Source organism: Petromyzon marinus, unplaced genomic scaffold (genome assembly GCF_048934315.1).
Source record: "Petromyzon marinus isolate PM22_M1 ecotype Great Lakes invasive population unplaced genomic scaffold, UKy_Petmar_22M1.pri1.0 PM_Scaffold_200, whole genome shotgun sequence".
Taxonomy (NCBI): domain Eukaryota; kingdom Metazoa; phylum Chordata; class Hyperoartia; order Petromyzontiformes; family Petromyzontidae; genus Petromyzon; species Petromyzon marinus.
Window position 1 is genome coordinate 138366 of NW_027423170.1, and position 21964 is coordinate 160329.

At 45.4% G+C, this 21964-nt stretch overlaps 1 protein-coding gene across 1 annotated transcript; it reads left to right on the forward strand.

Moving 5' to 3' along the window:
• The first annotated feature begins 1304 nt into the window (after positions 1-1304).
• Positions 1305-21559, forward strand: LOC142922898 (NACHT, LRR and PYD domains-containing protein 3-like). Its single transcript, XM_076063842.1, has 5 exons — positions 1305-1699; positions 5428-7102; positions 18571-18654; positions 19222-19308; positions 21135-21559. The coding sequence occupies exons 1-5, from the start codon at positions 1336-1338 to the stop codon at positions 21220-21222; spliced, it is 2298 nt and encodes a 765-aa protein (XP_075919957.1). The 5' UTR covers positions 1305-1335; the 3' UTR covers positions 21223-21559.
• Positions 21560-21964: the final 405 nt, after the last annotated feature.

Sequence of the window (21964 nt, forward strand, 5' to 3'; positions counted from 1 at the left end):
AACCAGACCAAAATAAAGCTACAAAAACAATGTAACAGCAGTAATCATAGGAACTGTGATTTTAAAATTAACAAACGATAAACATAACATGTACGACAAAACCTGCAGCCATAGCTGGCAGCACGACACTCCCAGTGTATGATGTGTGAGTGAGTCAGCAGCAGCGTGAGTGAGTGTATGATGTGCGAGTCAACGTATGATGTGCGAGTCAGCGTATGATGATCGAGTCAGTATTAGGTTGAGTGAGTACATGATGTGTGAGCCAGCGCATGATGAGTGAGTCAGTGTATGATGTGTGAGCGAGTCAGCGGCAGAGTGAGTGTATGATGTGCGAGTGAGCCAGCACACGATGAGTGAACCTGTGTATGATGAGTGAATGGGTCAGTGGTTGTTCGAGTGTATGATGTGTGAGTGAGTAAGCGCATGATGAGCGAGTCAGTGCATGATGTGTGAGCGAGTCAGTGCATGATGTGTGAGTGAGTCAGTGCATGATGTGTGAGTGAGTCAGTGCATGGTGTGAATGAGTCAGTGTATGATGTATGAGAAAGTCAGTGTCGGCTCCCTCTGCCCGCGCTGTCGCCCCCCCCTCCCCCCGGCTCCGTCGCCCCCCCCCCCGGCTCCCCCGCCCCGTCGGCCTCCTGGCTCCATCGGCTCCCTCCGTCGGCTCCCCCGGCCCCCTCACAAATGGCCCCGCCAGCCGCTGCTGGGAGCGCGGTATGTGACGTCATACCACTGCTAGACAACCTCAGAGCACCCTCTACCCATACATTGAGAGCAAGGGAGTGCCCACTACATAGGGACTACCCAAGATCAAACCTGGCTCCCACCCTCTAATCGTCACTCAACTAGAGGTGACGCTATCCCGATCATTGCACATTACAACGCAATTTGCCGTCTGCGTGGCATCACGATGGTCGAGGCAGTGAGCACGTGGTGTCACGCAGCTGCTTAATCTGCTAAACCTGTGTGGTGTTTTGAATTAGGTTTACATTTTACTTTTCTTTATCGTAGTGTTGTGTTCATGTGAATGTTCAAATGCTTGCACTGAAGAGTGTTTTGAGATGCCTAAAGTGTTTCGATGCAATTGTATGTATTTCTATATATTCCAATGACAATTTTTAAGCTTTCATTACAATTTAAATAACTCAATGTATTCACAATCAAATACCTAAAGTCACAATTGTACCTAACCGAGACCTCTCAGATTTTAGTAGCAACATTTTATTTTTATAATTATTATTCTTTCCCGTACCTGTCTAAAATTACACGACTATGCTTACAGGTGACACATGGTTTGTTTTCATTTTCTTCAGGTGACTCGATGCATTTATCGTGATGGCATCAAAAGTTTCTGCATGTGAGAGCATTAAAACCAACAAAGTGAATCTGCAGAAATACCTCCAGGCGAAGTCTTCAGAAGTGCTTGACTATTCCTATCAAACAGGGATAGTCCTGGACAGTGTATATGCGTCCCTCAAAAGCGAGAATAACCCCATGGCACGAACACGGGACCTGGTTGACCTGGTGCTCAACAATGGAGAAGAAGTGTGCATGAGATTCCTTAAAGATGTGCTGGTGCCACTGAGATCCGAGATCCCTCTCTTGGGTCAGTGGATATCACAGCATGAGCAGCAGCTCAACGTGATGGGTGTCGATCTGAGCACAACTGCGGGTAAAGCCATCCCTGGAGCAGCTTCTCGTGAGTGATGCTAAACTTCACGTAACCATTCGCATGTCTCTGGCAAGTTTAAGCGAAGGAATTGCTTTGAACTGATATGAACTGTCATTTGATATTCGCAAACTGCACCACTCTTGCATAACAACATCCCTCTCAGGAGGAGGACATTCATATTCCATTCCATAGCAGGGTATGTACAAGGGATCAGAAATTTGGAGGAAAGGATGGATGGATAATGGAAATGTGTGTCAGTATCAAAACATTGCATCCACACTGTACCCCAACATTCCTGAATTTCTGTCCTATCCTACACCTCCCTTTCCTTGCAAATGACTTAAACATGGTGATTTTCTCTCACCTCTTCAGACACAGGCATTTTATTTGAGCTGGAAGAATATAATGAGCTATGAAGCTCTCTTTCAAGTGTCAAGCCCAATATGTTTGGCCATGGCAGCAAACCCATCAGCTGCCTTGGTCTCCATGACTTGGTACAATCTGGATTCCACCAAGGCCATTTCGTTGAAACTGTTTCCCTATTGAGGGTGAATGACCACCTCTCTTAAATTATGGAAGCTGCTTCTAGTTCTTGACTTTTGGGCTGCTTTGGATACCACACACCACTCCATCCTATTGAATCGGCATGGCTACGCAGGCATCTCTCACACTTCCCCATTGCTTCTGCTTCCCCTCTAAAAGTGAGCCCTATTTTTGCAAGCAAGGACTGCCTTCTGTTCAGAAGTCCCAATTATATGGTGTTCCACGTGGCTCGGTCCTTGGCTATCTGCTCTTCTCAGTATAATGTCTCCTCCTTTGTGGACATTGTTTACTCCTAATTTTTTTATATTGACTAGCTATGACTGCTATTCTCTTTGGTTCTATTCAGTAAAGTCACGTAGGTAAAAAATAAAACAACAAAAATCACGACGTTTCGGCCACAACACAAGTGGCCTTCATCAGGTGAAGGGACCAGGCTGTCTCGAGGACAGCGCTGGAGTGAAACACAGCCACGCTCAGACCGCGACCTTTAAGCTGTGTGCGAGGAAACAAGGTGCCTTGACAAAGGAATTAGCATAAAAATTTGCATTTGATTGGCCGACTTAGCATGATGAACGGCGTAGAGGTGGTGTACATGCGGGTGCACATGCCGGTTGGCGCGGAGGGGGAGTTTACCTATTGATGGTGTGAAAAGGGAATTTTTAAGAGCTCATTGCATTTCGGACCAACACCACCTGACCCGTGAATTAAAACATGTACACCTGGCCCTCAAAAGGAATGGATACTCTGACCGTACCATCCGCCAAGCTGTTTCTCCCTCCATACAGAAACAACCACTTGATACTCCGGTGAAAACCATCACACTACCATATATAGCAGGCGTTACTAAAAAGATTTCCAAAATTCTAAACAAACACAAGATCCAGGTCCGGTTCAATACAGTACACAAAATTCGTGATCTGATCCCATCCGTGAAGGATGTCATTCCTGACTTACAGTACCCCGGGGTTTACAAATTGAGTTTTACCTGCGGTGCTTGCTATATCGGGGAGACAAAGCGACATGTCTCTGACCGAATTCGCGAGCACAAATCAGATTTGAAACACGGCAGAACGAATTATTCTGCCGTAGCTGATCACTGTTACAACGCTGTGGGTGATCACGATATAATTTTCTCCGATACCAAGGTTCTTTGCAAACCCACGGGTTTTTATCAGAAATTTGTTTACGAGGCAATTCAGATCTACAAACACAGACACAATTTCAACCGAGAAGATGGTTTCAAATTAAGCAACCATTGGAAAGATGTTGCAAATCGAACCAAACATTAAACTAATTTTCAATGGTACAGTATATTTTTCAAGTAGTGGTACCCCAAACTTTCGCAGCTCTTAAAAATTCCTTTTTCACACCATCAATAGGTAAACTCCCCCTCCCCCCCCACACCAACCGGAATGTGCACCCGCATGTAAACCACCTCTACACCGTTCATCATGCTAAGTCGGCCAATCAAATGCTAATTTTTATGCTAATTCCTTTGTCAAGGCACCTTGTTCCCTTGCACACAGCTTAAAGGTCGCGGTCTGAGCGTGGCTGTGTTTCACTCCAGCGCTGTCCTCGAGACAGCCTGGTCCCTTCACCTGATGAAGGCCGCTTGTGTTGTGGCCGAAACGTCGTGATTTTTGTTGTTTTATTTTTTACTAACGTGACTTTACCGAATAGAACCAGAATATGGATCCTTGCAGTCACGAAAGCTTTAAATCTAGAAATGACTGCTATTTCTAATGACACCCCGCCTTTTAATGCCATTGACTCATGAAACGGAACCTACTCTCTCCTCTTAACTCTTGAAAAATGTTGATACTCCTACTGATACTCCTGCTGTTATGGAGTGACTCATGCAGCAAGCTATGGCTGCAAAGTTTGGTAGTACATGTTATGTGTATCTTTTATTGTAAAATTTAAATTAGTTCCTATGATCACTGTTACATTGCTTTTATAGCTTTATTTTAGTGATTTCTAAAACGTTTTGGTTTAGCCATATTTATTTGTTGTAGTACAGAGTTAGACTGATAACTTTAATCTAAATTGTCTTATGGTTGTAATTGTTTGGCTTGCATCCCACTGGGATGTTTGCACACAGCATTGATATACGGTGCTTTTTCCGGAACACTTTGCTGTTTTTTCCTGGATTTTTCTGTTTGCGCGTAGTCACTTTAAGATGTTTCTTGTTCCTGGTTTTGTTTGTTGCAGTTGCACCCGATTCAAGAGCCGAATGGCTCACAGGGCTATACAAAATAAATGAAACTGAAACTGGATTGGTTATACTTCACTCCAGATTCAACGTCAAATTTGTAGACCTCGTCATTTGTAAAAAAGTCCACGGGAGATAATGACTCCGAATATATGATTCCCGAGAAATTAAAATAAGATCAGATACAGAGGGATCAGGCTACTCATGGTCACCATTGCCCAAGTGGTGAGAGACTGGGTTCAATGTTTCCTTGGAAAGCTGATGGAAGTTGTTGAGCAAATTTGTCATTGGAAATCGACACTCTCCACAATGTAGTGGCTGCCACAGTGTTTGCTGATGATGCAGTAGCCAGATTAGTTGAAGTTCAAGTGAACCTACGATGTATCACGTGGGATGCTACGAGTGTTGTGATTCATGTGTCTGTTCTTGTGGAAGTGACAGCACTTCATCTTCTCTGCTGCTAGGACCGTGGCTGGTGTACTGCACTCCACCAGTGTAGCCCCCGTGCTACGTGATGTAGGCCAGCTTGAGATGGGAGAGGAAACACAGCCCCAATACCAGTGAAATATAAAAAAAAAAATCAACATCCTAGACAAAAAAAAAATCGATAATTGTAGGATAAGGCAAGCAGTGCATTTTACACACAGATTGATAAAATTAGGTTGTGATGATGCTGATGTACACGGTAATGCTAAATGTGGTACTATCTTTTTCACAGGCAAAACAAACAAGACACATGGTGGTAGCATTTTTGTTATGATAAAACATATTTTTTTACAAAAGGTACAGTGTTTATAAAAATTGCATTTGGAGAATACACATCGTGAAAACTTCCACACAATAATTCATGATGTACATGATGTTGCTGCATTATCCATGGTGAATGAATTCGCTACGCTTTTTTTACATAGTTTATTTTAAACATATTTGTCTGCTGTAGGAATATGTTTTTTATTGTAAGTGAAACTGATCTGCTCGTTAAATTATTTGTGTCATTTAGATAAGCCTGGTGATGATTTCAGAGAATTATTGCTGAAGCTGACATCATTAACACGAAACTACGACGCACGACCTGGAGAACCTGCAGTGTTTTTGCTGGAGAGGATGGTGAAGCCAATTCTGGTTCCCTACTACCGCCATCAAGAAACCAAGGAGCACGAGTTACTAGCGAGAGGCAAGCAGCACGAGGAGCTGATGAAGAGAGCACAGAGAGAAGGGATTACTTACAAGAAGCTCTTTGATCACATTGGAAAAAAAACACACCCCCGACTGGTTATTGTAGTGGGGACTCCAGGCAGCGGTAAAACCATGTTGAGCAAATTCATTGTGCACAGCTTGCTGTCAGGTGAGAAAGTATTTGCACGACGCTTTGAGCACATCGTGCTCATAAGGTTCAGGGAGATAAATGATATTGGAGAGGTGTCACTGGCAGAGCTGTTTTCTAAGCTGCACTCATGTTTGGGAAACAAAGCGGATGAGGTTTTCGCAAACCAAGAGAGAACCCATTTTGTTATGGAGGGGTTGGACGAGTTTGGAAAGCGCCTTGACTATGCCAATGCGTGCACCGATCCACGTAAGACGGCAACAGTAGAAGCCATCATTGCTGCCCTAGTGAATGGAAATCTCTTGCCCAAGGCCTCGGTCTTGATAACGACCAGACCCATTGCCATGGAACAACTGAGTCAAGTGAATGTTGATCGAGCTGTTGAAATCACTGGGTTTTCCAACAAAGATAAAATAGCATTTTTTAACAAATTTTACCAAGATAGGAGTCTAGCAGAAAGGGCACTCAAGCTCCTGCAGGAAAATGAAACAGTGAATACATTGTCCCAGAACCCTTCATTCTGCCATATAGCAGCCATTACACTGAAGGAACATTTACAAAAGTCTGAACATTCTGAGATTATCCTCAAATCAATGACCGACCTCTTCACACAATACGTGTTTGGGCTCATAGTACACCATGGACGTGGCAGCTGCTGTGCCAAGGAAATTGTATCGTCTCTTGGCAATATGGCTCTGAAGGGGGTTCAGCAAATCATCCAGATGTTCAGCCAAAAAGATCTAGAAGAGTTTGTTGTTAGTTCTTCTGAACTAGGAAGTACATTCATCAACAAAGTGTTCACATGTGAGGGCATTAAACAAGGGAGTTGTTATTCATTTTCACACTTGACAATGCAGGAATTCTTTGCAGCGATAGCTCTGCATCTGTCACATTCAACATGGCCAGTGAATGACGTCATCAAGGCTATTAAGGACAGCAAAGATGGGAGGTTTGATGTGTTTCAGAGGTTTTTTTGTGGACTGGCATCAAGCACTCCATGGAAGTTCTTTGAGGGTATCTTGGATCCTCCATCTGCAGATTATCAAAAGGAAATAATCGAGTGGCTCAATCGCAGCATGAAGAATCGGATGGTTGACAAACACAGGCTCAACAGTCTCCTGCACTGCGTGCACGAGCTGCACGACCGCAAGTCCCTGAGTGATGTCACTCGGTCCATGACTGAGATAGACCTGTCATTCACAAGGCTGTCCCTGCCAGACTGCGCTGCCATCTCCTGGATCCTGCTGCAGCGAGAAGAACCTGTGGAGACACTCAACCTGTTCGGCTGTGGCATCGGCACCGAGGAAATGAAGAGGCTTCAGCGTGGACTGCACAGATGTAAACATCTAGTGTAAGACTGGCACACCTTGCATTCACTACTTCACAAATTGTGTGTGCATAATTGTGCGTGATATCAACTCAGTTTCAATTGAGCACCAGGTGCAGTGTGTAAAACATCGCTACTCGGGAGACAAAAGCAGCCGGGCGTGATACTGGCCACCCACTCCATCATATGCCATGCCGGCTTTCATAGGTGCTCCCTAACGGCACTTTCCCCAGCAGTCTGTTAAGGCTATACGGCAGATCTTTGTCTATAAGAATCCTCACTTATTAACTGTGCATACAGTACAATGTAACTCCATTCTCACGTAAACACTCGGTCTTGCGTAGCCCAAGCATGAACACAAATTTTGACAAATTCTTCCCCTTGCCACTGCCATCATTGTCCTCACTCACTTCACTCCTCTCCCCGCACGCCACGCTCACCCCTCCCTTGATACCTCCCATTAACCCCCAATCTGCACCTGCCTTCACTTTTTCCATAACCCATCCCCCACCCTTGCCCATACCTTCACTCTCCAGCCGCATACCCACTCCCACTCATCCACTGAGGGATGAGGTTCGGTGAGTGAGTGCGTGCCTGCTTGAGTTGGTGGGTGACTTGGTGGGTGGATCGATGAGTGAATATGTGGAGTTAAGTGAGGATGTGAGTGGCGTGTAAGTGGGTTGGTGAATGAGTGAATTAGTGTGTGAGTGGGTTGGTGAATGAGTGAATTAGTGTGAGTGGGTAAGTAAATGTACAGTGAGTAGGTGGGTCCACAGTGAATGCTGCACTCACTGTACGTTAAAGTACAAAAGGAAAAAAAAGTTATGCATATTCATGGATGCTGTAAAGTTTTCCATCATCTTCAGCAACATTTAATTAGCGATAATGATAGCCCTCACACTATATGCAGGGAGTGAGGTGACCTTAGGCCATACTGAGAAAATGTAGCCCTGATTGCGACTGCGGTGGAGAGTGAGGGTAACGGTTTGATCCACGTGTCCGATTCAAGCCCCTGGTTCACAGTGGATCATGGTCAGTGATTGTGCTCACCACTACAGAGACAGCTAATTGGTAATGGGTGTTAATCTTAGTTGTAAAGCATTAAAGAGACAATGATCCCCCAAGTAGCCCATATAAACTGGTGGGGAAAGTGAAGCCAGTGACAGGGAACAAGCACACACTATTACACTGCACTTTAGAGCACAAAGACAATCTCCCCGTGGAGCCTGCATACACTTTTGAGGCAAGTGCTGATCGCACTTCCCTGACCAGCACCGTCCTTGGCTGTCTTTCTCTCCCCATTGCTGATGTTGACACACCACCAGGTACTCATTTAAGGCAGAGTCACCCTACGGGAGTTCCAGGACCAGAATTTTTTTCATCACTCACCACTGATGCTGTTTACGGATATTGAACCCAGGTCACTTCGTTTGTAATGTAATGTGCCAACGACTTTCCCACCATTCCCCTAAACGCATATAAATACACAATCAAAGACACTCGTATATACACACAGACATGTACACACACAAACGTACACATAGTGTACATATAAACTCACACACTCCTACACATGTACAAGTACAGCCTTTGGTCAGTCTACTGCTGGATAAGGCACTCCCACACCATGCAGGTCTTGGGGGTTATTTGACCAGACATCACCAATCTTGTCAGTGTGGGTTGGTGTAGAGCATAGAGATGAATGTTGTTCCATTGCCATAACGCAGCTCCGCAGGCTACAACAACTGTTGTTATACATGTTAGTCTTGGGTAGAAGCACCATCCAGCCTCGAGCCTATTTAGATTTTCAGATTTATTAGACCTTACATGTGTAGTGTTCGATTTCACTCGGACAACTTTTGTCTTTCTTTGAACACCGTTTTATTTACAACTCTCAGCATGTCCTCAATATTTTACAGTATCCATGTCGCCACGGCTCGCTCGTTGTGCTTCACTCGACTCGCTCGCCACCTTTGTCTCTCCACTCCCCCACGATTACTTCGCTTACTCAGCCGCTAACTTCTTCATCTCTGCTCTCCTATATCACCGTCACTATGCTCTCTCCACTGCTAACTGCTTCGTCTCTGTTCAGCTTCGCTATCGCTACGCTCTCTCCACTGCTGGCTGCTTCTCTTCTTCAGCTCTGCTATCGCTACGCTCTCTCCACTGCTGGCTGCTTCTCTTCTTCAGCTCCGCTATCGCTACGCTGTTTCCAAGCTCTGTCTCCAACTCTGTCTCCCAAACTCTGTCTCTCCAACTCTCTGTCTCCAAGCTCTCCACACTTCAATTCCCCACTGTTCACTCCAAGCTCTCCAACTTCAACAACCTTGCTCCAATTGCCGACCCCCCAATTTATCCCCGCTCTCATTACTCCCCAATTAATTAGTCCGTGTCCCAACGACGCTCCGCATCGTTCGAACCTGTTTCTCCTCCAGACCTTTAGGTGCCACTCTAGCCTTGGCAACAGCTCCAGCCAATCACAGCCGTCCTTGGTTCACCCAGCTTAATTGCCCTAATATAACCTGCACTGTATTTGCCTTCGCTACAGGCTGACCCAACATAACCCGTAGTGTCTGTGTTATCATGTAATCACGCTGAACACATCTTTGAATTCAAAGGGAAACCCATGGAGACGCGACCGCTGCACAGGCGTTAGTTCAGGGTTTTGCATATATAGATCTCGCAACCAGTCCGGATCATCTCCATCACCCGGCAACATCTCACTCTGTCCCGTTGCCAAACACGCCTCCCCTTCCGGACCCGGCGCTGCCGTTGCATGCGCCAACGTTGTACCCTCCAGAATGACGACCGATTCGTGTCCCACGTTTACAATTTGTATTAAAGGGTCACAATTTGCCGGTACAATAGTCAAAGCCCCTACCAAAGTGGGCATCCGTGATACAGCATTTGAGGGCGTCAGCAATATACCCTCCTGTTGCTCGCCGAAAGGCAACTGTTTTTTAAAGCGCAGCGGCACAAGCATCTGCGTGCCAGGCGGAACGCGAACGGTGCGGCTCACCACGGCCTGCACCACGGCATTCGCAACCGCAAGCTTAAAAAACGTTCCCAAAAATTTTAGACATTTTCCCGATGGCAATTCCAAACACCCCTTTCTCTATAGAAATTCTAAGTGGCATCCTTTGCAAATAATCCGTTCCCAACAAACACGGTACCGCCAAGGCCTTGGAAACCAAAATATTCCCCGTAACGCTCACTTCGCCAATTTGATTCGTCGCGACCATACAACCCATAATACCGAGACTGCCACCATTTGCTACTATGCACGGCCCATCAACCGGTTCTAGGGCCTGGGGCAAAGTTGGCAATAAGCAAAAAGTTTGTAACGAGATAAGGGTCGCAGAAGCCCCCGTGTCAACAATAACTCTGACCATCACCCCTTGAATAAGTGCCATCACATCCGACGACCCCGGCGCAGCTCCCAAAACACGATGCACCAACGCGCCCCACACGTCCTGACCGTGCGCAACATACGAATGAGATGTGAATGGGTGAGATGACGCAGATTGGTGATGTGGAAAGAGCGGCCGTGTATTGAATGTATCGCGACTCACCCGGAATCCTCGGTCCTGGGAGAATCCTCGGTTGTAGCTGGTCGGCGCCCTTGGAAGGCCGCCCCTGCGCCACCAGCAGTCGCGGGCAACATGTCCTCTCCGTCCGCACTCGTAGTACATCCATACACCGCGGGGCGACGCAGCATGCCCGCGGGTGGCACCCCGGCCGCCGCTGCAATCGGCGGTGCCTCGCCCACCGCCACCGCGCTCTCGGACGCGGCAGCGCTCAGGAACAGCAGCTGCGCACCCACCACCGCTGGCTCATCGCGGAGGTCCAGGTTGACTTTGATGTTCCTGGCGATCTGTAGAGACATGTCATCGTCGTTGTTGCTGTCAGGAAGCGAAAGGACGACTCGTAGCTCCTTGGCCAACTGCAAAAGCTTCTCCTGCAGCAAGGAATCCAGGGCCTCCTGGTCCATCGCCAGGTATGCTACTTGAGCGAGGGCCAACAGCGCGCTGCGGAATGCAAGAGGGGATTCCGTGTCCTCCCGCTTCCTTTGCTGGAATCTACGTTTGGCGACCGACCGCGGCTCGTACACCTTGCTCATTGCCGCGAATGCCCCATCCAGTGTTGACCTGACGGTGGCAGGGAATCCATTAAATATCGCCAAGGTATCATCATCGAGGGCCGTCGGCAGTGCCCGCAGAGCGGCACCCTCAGTCCACTCCAGAGATTGATAAGCTGCTCGGAACCGTCTTGTAAATGCCGTCCAATCCCCAACTTTGGCCTCGAACCGCCGTGCTGTTCCCGATGGTGGTGCTTCATCGTCGTCGGATTTCTCCAATCGCTCCGACCCCGCGGCAACATCTGCTGGTCGACTTGACACCGTCGGTTGCATCTGGTCCGATGTCACAAAGCGGTTAAACGCCTCCGTCAATGTCGCCATCCTGGCCTCCCACTGGGCCATGAGGACTCTCCAATCACTCGATGGTGCGGGGGTCTCGGCCTCGCTCGAACCGCTGTCTCATTCTCTAGACTCTCGTTCAACCAGGCCCTCCGGAGGAGTATCGGCCACTTGGCAGGACACGGGCAAGCACGTCCTCGTCGTTGCTGTCGTCGGATGAGTCCACCGGCACGTTCTTCTTCTTGGCCGCCTTCCTTGACATCTCGGCATGGTTCGTAGTCACTCTGACACGAAATGTAGTGTTCGATTTCACTCGGACAACTTTTGTCTTTCTTCGAACACCGCTTTATTTACAACTTTCAGCATGTCCTCAATATTTTACAGTATCCATGTCGTCACGGCTCGCTCACCGTGCTTCACTCGACTCGCTCGCCACCTTTGTCTCTCCACTCCCCATGATTACTTCGCTTACTCCGTCGCTAACTTCTTTGTCTCCGCTCTCCGCTATCACCGTCGCTATGCTCACTCCACTGCTAATTGCTTTGTCTCTGTTCACCGCTATCACCATCACTATGCTCTCTCCACTGCTAACTGCTTCGTCTCTGTTCAGCTTCGCTATCGCTATGCTCTCTCCACTGCTGGCTGCTTCTCTTCTTCAGCTCCGCCATCGCTACGCTCTCTCCACTGCTGGCTGCTTCTCTTCTTCAGCTCTGCTATCGCTATGCTGTTTCCATGCTCCATCTCCAACTCTGTCTCTCAAACTCTGTCTCTCCACTCTCTGTCTCCAAGCTCTCCACACTTCAATTCCCTGCTGTTGACTCCAACTTCAATTCCCCGCTGTTCACTCCAAGCTCTCCAACTTCAACAACCTCGCTCCAATTGCCGACCCCCCAATTTATCCCCGCTCTCATTACTCCCCAATTAATTAGTCCGCGTCCCAACCACGCTCCTCGGCGTTCGCACCTGCTTCTCCTCCAGACCTTTAGGCGCGACTCTAGACTTGGCAACAGCTCCAGCCAATCACAGCCGTCCTTGGCTCACCCAGCTTAATTGCCCTAATATAACCTGCACTGTATTTGCCTTCGCTACAGGCTGACCCAACATAACCCGTACTGTCTGTGTTATGTAATCACGCTGTTTCCACTATGCACCTTCCTACTCCACTACACATGTACACTAATATACACACTCTCATATATGAATATACAACAACAACAACAACCGCCATTCGCCACTAAGTGGCGGTGACGTCACCACGACGCTTGTGCCAGGCTATGTGCACCCTGAGGCCACGTGAAGTGTCGAACGCCCACTGGCAGGTGGTCACGGGGCAGACCCAGGTGCCACGGGTCGACTGACTGAGATAACTGGCTGATGCACCACCTGTGCCCCCTACTGTGCCAACCTGCTGTGCTTTAGCCACCCGGCGCTCCGCTCGCTGTTGTGAGCGTCGCTCCTCCGCCCTCCGTTGTTGTTGGAGGGCGACTGCCTCCAACTGCCCAGTAGCATCCTTCACGAGCCTCCTCCACAGAGGCCGATCTTGACACCGCTGGTACCAGTCATCGGCAAGTCCACTCAGCTCCACGTCCTCCTGTACCACATCACTCCATCTCTTCTCTAGCCCGTGCCGCGCCCGCTTAGCCCCCTCAATCCGGCCAAACAAAAGCTGTTTCGGCATGCGTTGGCTGGGCATGCGGGCTACATGACCCAGCCATCGCAGCCTTGCCTGCCGGAGGAGCTCACCGATGGGACCCTGCCCAGATCTTTCAAGGATTTGTGAGCTCCTCACACAATCCAGTCTGGTTAAACCCAGGATGGATCGTAGGCAGGCCAGCCTAAATGTTTCTAACCGGCGAAGATGTTCCATTAGGGGGGTCCACGTTTCGCAAGCGTAGAGAAGGGAGGGAATGACCGTGGCCGAGAAGACCTGAAGCTTAGTGCGGAGCGACAGACCAGGTAGCTTCCACACAGCGTTACGCAACCGATGAAAAGATATTTCCGCTCGACTGATTCGGAGTGAGACCTCTGCTGTACACACTTTACACACCCCTGTTTGAGTCTGCAGTTTTAATGTGACAGTATTTTTTTACATGAAAATGAATGCAAGGAATCTTCATATAATAAGGATTCACATTCATGAGGCGCAATTCATCCAGTGATATGAGTGCGCCATGGACAAATTAGTGAATATACGCATGTATGTGCGTTATTTACTTTCGTTACTGTGTGTGTATGTAGGTGTGTAGACGAGGAGTAGTAGTGTCGTGATTAGCGCTACGCTACGCTATGAACCCGGCGTCCCGGGTTCGATTCCCGCTCACGACCAACACCGGTGACGATTATCTGAACCGGACCTGGGCCTCCCTCTACGTCGACTCAGCCTCAAATGAGGACCTGGTGCGGTGTGTAAACATTGCCACTAAGGATACAAAGGCGGTCGGGGTGGTGTAGGTCACTGTTGTATATGTTGGTTGTGAAAATTTTGATGAAAATAATAAAAATTAAATTAAATATGGAATTTGCGTAATTATCCGCAATTATGTTAGGTGATGCAATTATGCGCATAAATTATGCTAATTCGAGATATAATCATATTCATTAATGCTCGTGTGTGTGATTATGCTATTGCAATCCGTTATTATGATTAGGCCCCGCCTCGCTGACGAGGGTCGGATTATCAATCGGAATAATACAATTCTTCGTATGAAGTTATACAGGTGCTGTGAGCATGCCAGAGTCAGCTCGGCTTCCTTGTTTAACTTCGTATTATCGATCGGTATAATACAATTATTCTCGTTTTAACATTTACTGAGTGTATTAGTGTGTTTATGTCAGGTCTCCAAATTGAGATCTCAACGCAGAATACAGTTCTTATAAATAATATTATTACGCACGAAATCAGGAAGGACACACGCAACCACTTCTGCGTTAATCAATTTTATTCTAAACAAAACTTTAACATAAGGATATGCGAACTCTCAAGCTCGGAATTTTCAACACAGCATCAACACAGTAAACATCAACGATTGCGTTGTTTCACTTTGACAACTGCACATATCATTAATTCCACTGCGTAATGCGAGCTTAATTGGTGATAGGGAGAGTCGTTAAAACATGCAGGCACGCTATTCTACACAAAAACCTTAACACTCTAATATGGAAATTTTTGTACTTGAAATTGTCAGCATAGTACTACAGGCAATGTTCATTTCATTGATCCATCTCTTCAACCCTCAATAATCACGTTGTTAATTGGGTAACGGAACAATTGATTGCTTCCTCTGGGTACCACGAGCATATGGAAAATACGAATAAAAAGTCCTTAGTAGTTCATCCGACGATATTCATGCGAAAAGGCAGTCAAAACAATTATTATTCTCAAAGGCAAAAGTATACGTCAATGGATTCATTGGCAAGATTATGCCATTAAAAGAAAACGAACGACTGAGATACTTCTAAATGACCGTATCCACGTAACTCAATAGGCAGCAATGTTCTTCACGATCAGCACCTTGGAATGTCACTCTTCTTGATTGTCCCGATATGCGTGTTGTGTGTCTTCGTGAAACAGACGCAGGGTGATGCGTCGTGAGGGTGAGAGTGTGGGGGGAGGGTTATACGAACTGCTTTGTTCTCTTGCTCGGGGCGTCGGCTTGGCTGCTCGTGCTGGCAGATACGGTCTCTTTCCACTGATGTAGTAGCTGCGCCGCACGTGCTCTCTGTGGAGATGCTCGAACGCGCTCTTTGCTGGTTCGCTGACTCTTTTGCTCATGGGCGGCTGGTCAGGCTCTTTCCATTGCTGGATGAGCCAAGTCAGCACACGCTTGGCTGCTGGCAGCTGGCACTCAATGTAGAATAAAAGTCTTTTAGCGATATTTCTTTCAGCTCTGAACTCACACTCGGTGGCACATCGCTACTCTGCCAGCCTCGCATCCTCGGTTGATCGCGGGGCCCCCTTGGAGCCTGCCGCTCGCCACCCTCTTCTGGCGCTTGCTGAGCTGTTGTCTTGTTGAACTGTCGAGTGTGCTATTGTCGCTCACTCTCAAAACTTGAAAATTGTATTTGCACACCTCTTACACAACTCTGATAGCTTAGTATGATACAGCTTATCGCAATCCTCGATTCTGCAAGCGACTCAAAACATCAGGATGAATGTATAATAACTTTCAGCGATACTCTGTCTGCCCATGCCGAACTCAGCACCTAACGTCCCCTCGCCCCTCTTCTCTGCGGGACACAGCACCCATTGCTAATGTCTCGAGGCCATGCCTCGGAGCTGGCTTGATGTCTTCTTCCGAACGCTGTCTGGCTGTCCTTTGCGGAGCTTAAATGTGAAATTCCCTCTCCTCTCTCCGCGTCTCTTGCGAGAGAGAGAAAAAACAGATGCCCTCCCCGTCCGCTGTCTCACCGCGGTCGCACGCGTGATTGCCCCCCTCCCCTCTTGGTGACCCCGGGCGGCTGTGTTACATCAAACAGGTTTGTTTGTGAATTGTCCTTTGGCAATCTGGAGATTTTTCAGATAGTCGCTAACCTCTCTTTGCCCCGGAGGTATTTATTTATTTAAACGACCTTTTTACGATCTCCCGTTGCTGTTTGCTGGTCCTTGTCGTAGCGGTGTTTATTTATTTATTTATTTCAGTTACTATTTTAAAAATATCGGCAAATATTATTATTGATTTTAATTGTGGAAAAAGGGCCATATACAACACCACCCACCCCCTCGTGTGCCGTTCCGGCCTTCATAGGTGCTCGCTAACAGCACTTGCCCCTACAGTCTGTTAAGGCTACACGGGGGATCTTTGTCTTTTTTGTAAGATGAGGTCTTGCAAAACAACACCCTTATGAACACAAACACGTTTCAGATTATAAAGGTACAGTGCAGTATAAATGAATGGATGATTGTGAGTAAACTCCTTTTTGTGAATGCCACCTATGATATATAAAATGTCTAACACAGAAGCATTGAACAATGAGCAGCTTTGCTCATGAACGTGTGTGCTCTGGTCACGTGCACCGCCATTGTGAGTGTCCCTCACTCACCGCGTGTTTGACTCCGCGGTTCCCGTGGGCTCAGTGAGTCAGCGCTGTCCCTTCCCCTGTCCACCCGGGTTTAGGCTGAGTGAGAACGAGATCAGAGACAGGGGACTCCAACTTTTAGCCGACGGGATGTTGGAGAGAGAAGGGAGTTTGGAGACGTTAGTGTTGAGTAATTTCCTGATGCACACACACTAATATAGGTACACCTAAACAAATATATACACATATATGGACACAAAACACAAATATACTCACTATACCATAATAATGTATTTAAACGTCGATTATAACTTAATTTATATGCACTCATCAATTAAGTTATTAGCCACACTTATTACAGCACTGTTAACCACTTAAATAACAATACAATTACATATTGACTTAAAGCTTTCGTGACTGCAGGAATTCATACTCTTTAGGTCTTTCGTTAAAGTCATGTAGATAGAAAATAATATTTGATTATTTTTCTATCTACGTGACTTTACCGAAAGACCCAAAGAATAACAATGCAATTACCATTGTCACATTACCTACTATAACCAATGATATTGTTTCAACTATATTGTGTTAATACAGTAGATCATCGATTATCCAGCAGCATCGGAGGGGAGGGGTACTGGATTTTCAAAAAACACCAGATGATCACATCATTATTTAAAATAGCTTGTTTTTGCACATTCTTGAATAAGATTATGTTTTTAGGTGTTCTGCATATATATTGACTGTTTCAAATAGTTTACGATATAAAAATCGCTTAACTAAATATACAAAGACAAAATAAATATCTTGCTGTAAATAGTGACTATTTACTGTACCGCACTCAGCACTCCAATATCGAAGACTCTGCATGGGGTGATGTGCGTACAACGCTCTTGTTCAACAACTTGTGTTAGACATCGACTTGTGTTTGACAACTTGTGTTTGACAACTTGTGTTTGACAACAACAACAACAACATGTGTTTGACAACAACATGTTTTTGACAACAACAACTTGTGGTTGACAACAACAACTTGTGTTTGACAATCGCCGGACTGATGCAGCCTTCAGACCGGTGCTCTGGCGAACGCCGAACTGCACGCAATTTTCGCCGGATCAAGCTGTATATTTACTCTTTCTATTACTGTAGTTGTTAGTCATGAAAATGTATATAAGTGCAGTATTTTCATTGTTTAAGTTGTATGTAGTATATAATGTACTGTATATATTTTTTGATGCGGAAATGGGAGGATGTTCTGAGGAAATTAGGAATGAGAGGCTACTGGAAGAGTTGTTGTGGAAATGCCGATATGCAGGCCAGGTGCTAAGTTACCTTGTGCCAGACAGTTGTCACTGGGGGTTTCCTTTAATTACATTGTGATGAGATGTTACATGAAACGCTTTCAGATGTGACCGCTTACAGAATGATGCAATATCGAAGATAAATCATGATTATTTGATCTATATATACATACACAGAGATTCTACAGATAACTTTTAGCAGACTTTTGGGTCATGTACTGTTCGGGAACACCTAATGAAGACCAGAACGGCACATGAGGGGTTGGGAGGCCAGCACCACACTCAGCCAACTGATGTTTACTTACTACACCAGGTAGTAATTTAAGGCTGAGTCGACCTAGGTGAGGTCCATGGCCGTTTTAGATATTCATCAATGAAGTTCGCCGTGAGCGGCAATCGAACCAGGTTTGTGGCTCACTGTGCTAACCACTGCACCACTACTTCCCACGTGCATGCACACAAATATGCATGCACTAAGATACACATGTACCAAACACGTATAGAGATGGACTTACACAAATGCACACATAGTAGACATTCACACACACATCACATTCAACCCAAAAATCTAAACAGCAGTTGCTATTTGCAAGCTCCTATTAAAGTTGACACGAGGTTCATTTGTGCACAGTAGCCACAAACACGACCCTCAACCACTGTCCCATCAACCACCACCACCCCTCACCATCCCCCACTCTGTGCCCAGACCCTCCACCCATCCCCTCTGCCCCGACTAACCACCTCTTCTCTTCCTGCAGTCTGTATCTTTGTTCACTGACGGACAAGTCGGGTTCCTCTCTCAGTGTCATCCTCAAGGCCAACACAGGTTTGAAGATTCTCAGGTAAGCTCTGCTGTTCGTTTCTCACTTGTGCTCTGTGCACTAACTGCTAATTATTGGTGCAACGCGTTGTCAAGTAAACATTTGAATGTGAACACATTTAATCTTGCTGTCCTGCTTAATCGAGTCCACTTTAAAAATGTTTTACTGTAATCTTAACACATTTGTTTAGTTTAACACATAGGTTAAAGCAATATTCACAACATTGTTAGCAGATACATTAATTGAAAACATCTCCCTGTGTTCTCGATGAAAATGTACTTCACTTGTGTGTGATCCTCTCTTGTAACTTTGTGTTTATATAAACACAAACACTTCATATTATAAAGGTACAGTGCAGTATAATTGAATGGATGATCGTGAGTAAACTGATATTTGTGAATGCCACCTATTATATATAAAATGTCTAACAGAAGCATTAAACAATGAGCAGCTTTGCTCATGACGGTGTGTGCTGTGATCACGTGCACCGCCATTGTGAGTGTCCCTCACTCACCGCGTGTTTCACTCCGCGGTTCCCGTGGGCTCAGTGAGTCAGCGCTGTCTCTTCTCCCGTCCACCCGGGTTTAGGCTGCGTCGCAACGAGATCGGAGACAGCGGCCTCCGACTTTTAGCAGACGGGATGTTGGAGAGAGAAGGGAGGTTGGAGACGTTAGTGTGAGTAATGTCCTGATGCACACACACTTATATAAGTACGCCTAAACAAATATATACACATATACAGACACAAAACACAAAGATATTCAGTAGCATAATAATGTTGTATTTTAACGTCGATTTTAACATAATTTTTATGCACTTATCAATTAAGTTATTTGCCACACTTATTACAGCACTGTTAACCACTATTAAATAACAATACAATTACAATTGTCACATAACCAACTCTAACCAATGATATTGTTTTAAATTATATTATGTTAATATATTAGATCATCGATTATCCGGCAGCCAGATTTTCAAACACAACCAGATAATCGCATAATTATTTAAAATATCTTATTTTTGCATATTCTTAAATACGATTACATTTTGATTTAAAGCTTTCGTGACTGCAGTAATTCATATTTTTAGCTCTTTCAGTAAAGTCACGTTGAAGGGAAACAATAAAATAATAAAATATATATAATGTATTTTTTATTGTTTTATATATTTTACTATTTATTGTTTCCCTTCAACGTGACTTTACCGAAAGAGCTAAAAATACGATTATATTTTTAGGTGTTCTGTATATATATTTAGTGTTATTAAATAGTTTGCGATCTAAAAATCGCTAAAAGTAAATATACAAAGACAAAATGAATATTCTGCTGTAAAAAGTGACTATTTACTCTTATTGGTTCTTTCGGTAAAGTCACGTAGGATGGAAATAATAAAATAATAAAAATAAAACATTATAAAATTATCACGACGTTTCGGCCACAACATTTACTAACCGCACTCACCACTCCAATATCAAAGACTCTGCATGGGGTGATTTGTGTACTATGCTCTTGTTAAACAACTTGTGCTTGACAACAACAACTTGTGTTTGTCAATAGTTGGACTGATGCAGCCTTCAGACCGGTGCTCTGGTGAATGCCGAATTCCACTCAATTTTCGCCAGATCGCACTTTATATTTTCTGTTTCTATGACTAGTTATTAGTCATGAAACATGTATATACGTGGAGTATTTTCATTGTTTAAGTTGTTGTATGTAGTGTGTAATGAACTGTATATATTATTTGACACTGAAATAAAGCATAGCTGCTTGTTTTGTCACGCACTTTGTGCCGATCGCCGGACTGGTTCAGCCTTTGGAGCGGTTTTACCGGTTTCATCGGATGTTGGAACCCAGATAGGCACGCTCTGGATATAATCAATGATCATCTGTATTTAATGTCATAGATTACAATTAAGAATTTTATATAATGAACGGCTGCAATCTTGACATTAATTGCCCACCCATACGTTTACATTAATAACACCACAACCTGACTCTTATTAAAGCCATAAATCACCAATGGCTCTTATTCGCCAACCCGATACATTTGAACATTATTTGATCCTTACCCAATATACAGTTTAAACTAGCCTTTGCCTCGTGATGGGTTATGTGGACATCTGTGAAAAAGAGCTTTTTAGCTTTTCAGATTCTCTAATATAAATAAATATTCAGATTTATATTCTGGCTCCTCTGCCTGTATCTAGTGGCCTTGCATGGACAAACGCGATTTTTAATACAAAATATTGCAGACCTCGCCAAATGCGGTGGGTTACGTTCCTGTAAAATGCCGTGTTGGACAAAGCCACATTAAACAATTAATAGACAAATAGGATTGCGTTCCTGGGTCCGAAATGATTACTCCCTCTGTTTAGCTGATTCTACGAGATTTCCACCCTTATTGTACTAAAAGGTGTTGAGTTGCTCTCCATTTCTTGTGAGTGTGTACACTTTTATTTTCCAGTTTCACCCCACTCAGTGCCTCTTCTCTCCCTGTAGTCTGATAGAGTGCTCACTGACGGACAAATCGATCCCAGCTCTCCATGACATCATGATCACCAACAAAGCATTGAGGAAGCTCGGGTAAGTTATGCAGCTTGTGTCTCATACGCGCTCTGATTGTTGCTACAAACAAAACAACTGAGATTCGTCAGTAACACTGTGGCCTTAGCAGGAGAAAATATGGAAAAGGCAACGTTTTGGAAATTGACCTTCACACCATGTTTGTGTGCTAAGAGAGCCATTGCCAGAAGTGGAGTGAGTAGTGGAGTGTATTCCAGTGCATTTAATATTCTCTTTGGTTCTTTCGGTAAAGTCACGTAGAAAATCAAATCAAATAATAATAATAGAATAGACGTTCCGATTGCAACACAAGCAACCATCATCAGGTAAGAATGAAAAAAATGGCAAACTTAGAAACACAATGCAACACAACACAACCGAACAGCACAACAGCCAACACCCCACCTGGTTGACCCCGCTCCTCCAAATAATGACAATATTCATTATCAGACCAATGAACATGACCAAACGACTGGAAATGCGCCTGATCTTAAATCTGCAAGATAAGCAGGCTTTAGCCTGGAGTGCTGAGATGGGTGACCACCGCACATAACCACAGGAGTTATAGGCAGCAGAGCTAAGTTGCAGACAACAGACTGCAGTGTGCAGCACAATCCACCGTTGTACTTCACTACGATCCTAGATCTGCAGTCCTTGCCATCACAGGCCTGCACTGACCCGCGTGGTGAAGTATGGTGAAGCAGCTCTCATGGCATGGGGAGACCTTCATCCAGCATGGTTGTTGTGGGGGCTGCGTGGGTCTTTGT